At 43.9% G+C, this 3,103-nt stretch overlaps 2 protein-coding genes across 2 annotated transcripts; both read left to right on the forward strand.

The window, feature by feature from the left end:
• Positions 1 to 227: 227 nt before the first annotated feature.
• LOC133724359 (protein DA1-related 1-like) lies at positions 228 to 1,002 on the forward strand (the record flags this gene model as incomplete). The annotated part of the gene is made up of 2 exons (XM_062151067.1): positions 228 to 293; positions 506 to 1,002. Coding segments are annotated over 2 exons (492 nt in total), but the record flags the coding sequence as incomplete, so codon positions are not given.
• Positions 1,003 to 1,437: 435 nt separating this feature from the next.
• LOC133724370 (uncharacterized) lies at positions 1,438 to 1,896 on the forward strand. Its single transcript, XM_062151073.1, has one exon. It carries the CDS (start codon positions 1,438 to 1,440, stop codon positions 1,894 to 1,896), a length of 459 nt encoding a protein of 152 aa, XP_062007057.1.
• The last annotated feature ends 1,207 nt before the right edge of the window (positions 1,897 to 3,103 follow it).

Here is a 3,103-nt window from a genome sequence, read left to right on the forward strand (position 1 = left end):
GTTTGCGAGGAATCTATCCAAGATGGTCAAGTTGAGTACAAGGAATATCCATTCTGGCGACGAAGATATTGTTCCTCCCATGTAAATGATGGGACTCCTAGGTGTTGTAGCTGTGAAAGATTGAAGCCAAGGGGCACAACATATTATAAGCTCGATGATGGTCGAAAACTATGTCATGAGTGTAAAGAGTCCATTATCAACACTGATATCATGGACACTGATCCATTTGCCTTGAAGTACAAAAATTTTATAAGAAGTTAAATGTGAAAGTAGAGAAAATTACAGTGCGGTTGGTCGGCAGACAAGTCATAATTGATGCCATGCATGAAGGAGGGAAATGATGATTCTGATCGCCAATTGCCGGTAATAAGAGCAGTCGGCTTGTTTGAACACTGATCCATTTGCCTTGAAGTACAAAAATTTTATAAGAAGTTAAATGTGAAAGTAGAGAAAATTACAGTGCGGTTGGTCGGCAGACAAGTCATAATTGATGCCATGCATGAAGGAGGGAAATGATGATTCTGATCGCCAATTGCCGGTAATAAGAGCAGTCGGCTTGTTTGAAAAGAGTATTACCAGCGCTATTATGGGGAGGCCGAGCCAGCTTTGCTGTGAAGTTAAAGAAATTTTAATCTGGTACGGCCTTCCTAGAATATTGACTGGATCACTTCTAGCTCAACAGATGATGAGGGCATGGCTAAGGCTTAATTGCTGTCCGAATATGAGCCCTGAGGTTGAAAAATGTATCTGCCGATATTTTGCACATAGGTGGTTGGAGTACTCTTCTAGTTCCTATTCATCTAAGAAATTGTATGAGTTTGAGGAGAAGCTTTGTAGGAAACGCCAAACTGAGTTAGATTGTGAAGCATTACTGACAGCTAAGAAAGTTGTGTGCAAGCATGGTCTAGGAATGACACTTGAAACAATCTGAAATACAGGAAAGTTTCCATTGTGACGCACTGAAATAAACAGATAAAATAGTTCTTACTTGTTATTTACTGTGTGGATCTCCTATTTGCAAGGAAGCTTCTGAGATCTCCTATTTGCAATCTTTGTGAAGTTGGTGATGAAAGTATTGAACATTCCATCTTACTCTCCCTCTGCCCTTGGACAGAGTGCACATGGTTTGGTAGTATATTGGGTCTACATATACCCAAACAAAACATCACCACCCTTGATGTTTGGTTGCTAGCTCTTGCCAATATGCCTGCTCCTCCAAATCATACGAAGAATGAGTTAATTTCTTTGTTCAGTTTCTTCATCTGGGAAATTTGGAAAGCTAGGTGTGCATTTGTTTTTAACCACACCCCTCCCTCTCCTTGTGATATCATACATACTGCCACAAGACATTGGATGGAATTTCATATTGCTAAACGTTCAGCCAAGAAACAGGTAACCTTCTTATCCGGCACTTTGAATCATTCTTGGTGTCCTCCCATGGACCCCCTGATCAAAGTCAATGTCGATGGTGCCTGTGATAAGAATACCACCTCCTCCGGAGCAGGTGTGATTATTAGAGATGCAAGGGGTAAATTCATAGCTGGTTCCTCTAGATCTTGTATTGCAGGATCTACTATTGAAGTTGAAGCCATATCTCTTGTGAATGGTTTGAAGTTGGTCAAGCAATTGAACCTAGACAACATTGTTATGGAAAGTGATTCACATGAGCTAATTTCAGCTTTCGGAAACCACATAGAGAAAGGTAATTGGAGAATCTACCCTTTTCTCATTGAGTTTCATCGCATCCATCATCTTCTTAGCAGTGTCTCTTGGAATTGGATCTCCCGTGAAGCTAACCGTGCTGCCGATGCAGCCGCAAAGCTAGCCAAATCGAGGTTGTGCATAGAAGTGTGGGTTAATATACCCCTAACCTCTCGTCTCTGTTTTATCTCATGATGGGCTTCCTTGTCCTCACTAAGTTTTCATTACTTTGTTGTTGTAGTTTTGCCTAGTATTCCTACCAGATGTTTCAGTTGTATTTGGTTTATGTACTTGTTTGTGCCTTCTCCCTTTCGGGTTTTCAATTGAAGTATTTTCAGACCAAAAAAACTGTGTGGATACCACACCATTTCCTTTTGTGCTCTTGTATTTATACTGTCCGACTTGGAACTTATTCATGTAATCATGTCTGTGTGATTTCAATCATCTGGAGTTTTTTTCAATTTCTTGGTGATGGTTGCTTGTGTTCTTCATTTAAGTCTTGCATTGTTGCTTTTGTCATCTTATTAGTTGTTAATGCTCAAAGTCTGGCGGTAGCCAAACCTCCGTTTAACGCGGGTCCGGCGGGCGGACCGCTACTCTGTATACTTGGTAATTCCTGCTAGCTGCAAAGTGAAAGACAGGGCGTCAGAGGGAGACCGCGTTGGGCGGTCTTCACTTCTCCGATGCCTAAGTCAGTTGATATATAGGCAGCACAGTAATAAATGAGAGTTAATGCGTAATTTAATGAAGGGAGAAGAGAGGACCTTTTATAGGTGAGGAGAGGTCTGATCTTCTCCTTGTTTTCGATGTGGGACTGAAGTGCTTCAGTTCCCAGTTTCAGTAGCTTCTGATGCCGTCTTGGCAGAGTGCGTGGCGGCGCGTCAGCGGTGATCCTGGGGAACGCTTGTGCTCAGGCCGTGGCCCGCCTGGCTGCCTATCTGTGGGTTACTCCTTTGACGATAGTTGGTACCTCTGACGGTACGATGAGTGTGTCTGATTATAGCTAATTATGCTTTGCAACGTACATGTAGGTACAAGTCCCCCAAGTCCCCAGTCAAGGAGGGCAATCTTGGTTGGGGAGTTGATCGGCGGTATGAAGCGTTTTCTTCCGCTAGACTTTTGCAAAAGCATAATTAGCGTCAGTGCGTTGTCAACCATGGATATTACTGAGCAAACGCTTTATACCCTTTCGGGTGGGCCCCTGCTAGGCCCCCCAGGGAGTCCCCCACTCCCCGGCTAAGATGGACCTCCGGATGGTCGCAAAATTTGTTTGGTGAGGGGGAGCTGCACGGAGCAGAGGGTGTTGGGTAGCGAACCCAATCTTTAGGACCCGAGTGACGGGGGTCAACGTACCTGATCAGGGTCGTCGTAGACTGTTGACTAGTCCCCGTGTCCCGTAGGG

This window comes from Rosa rugosa, chromosome 1 (genome assembly GCF_958449725.1).
Source record: "Rosa rugosa chromosome 1, drRosRugo1.1, whole genome shotgun sequence".
NCBI lineage: Eukaryota > Viridiplantae > Streptophyta > Magnoliopsida > Rosales > Rosaceae > Rosa > Rosa rugosa.

What these genes read in the sequence shown, in the direction of transcription:
- LOC133724370 (XM_062151073.1), top strand. Translation starts at nt 1,438, where the DNA reads ATGGACCCCCTGATCAAAGTCAATGTCGATGGTGCCTGTGATAAGAAT.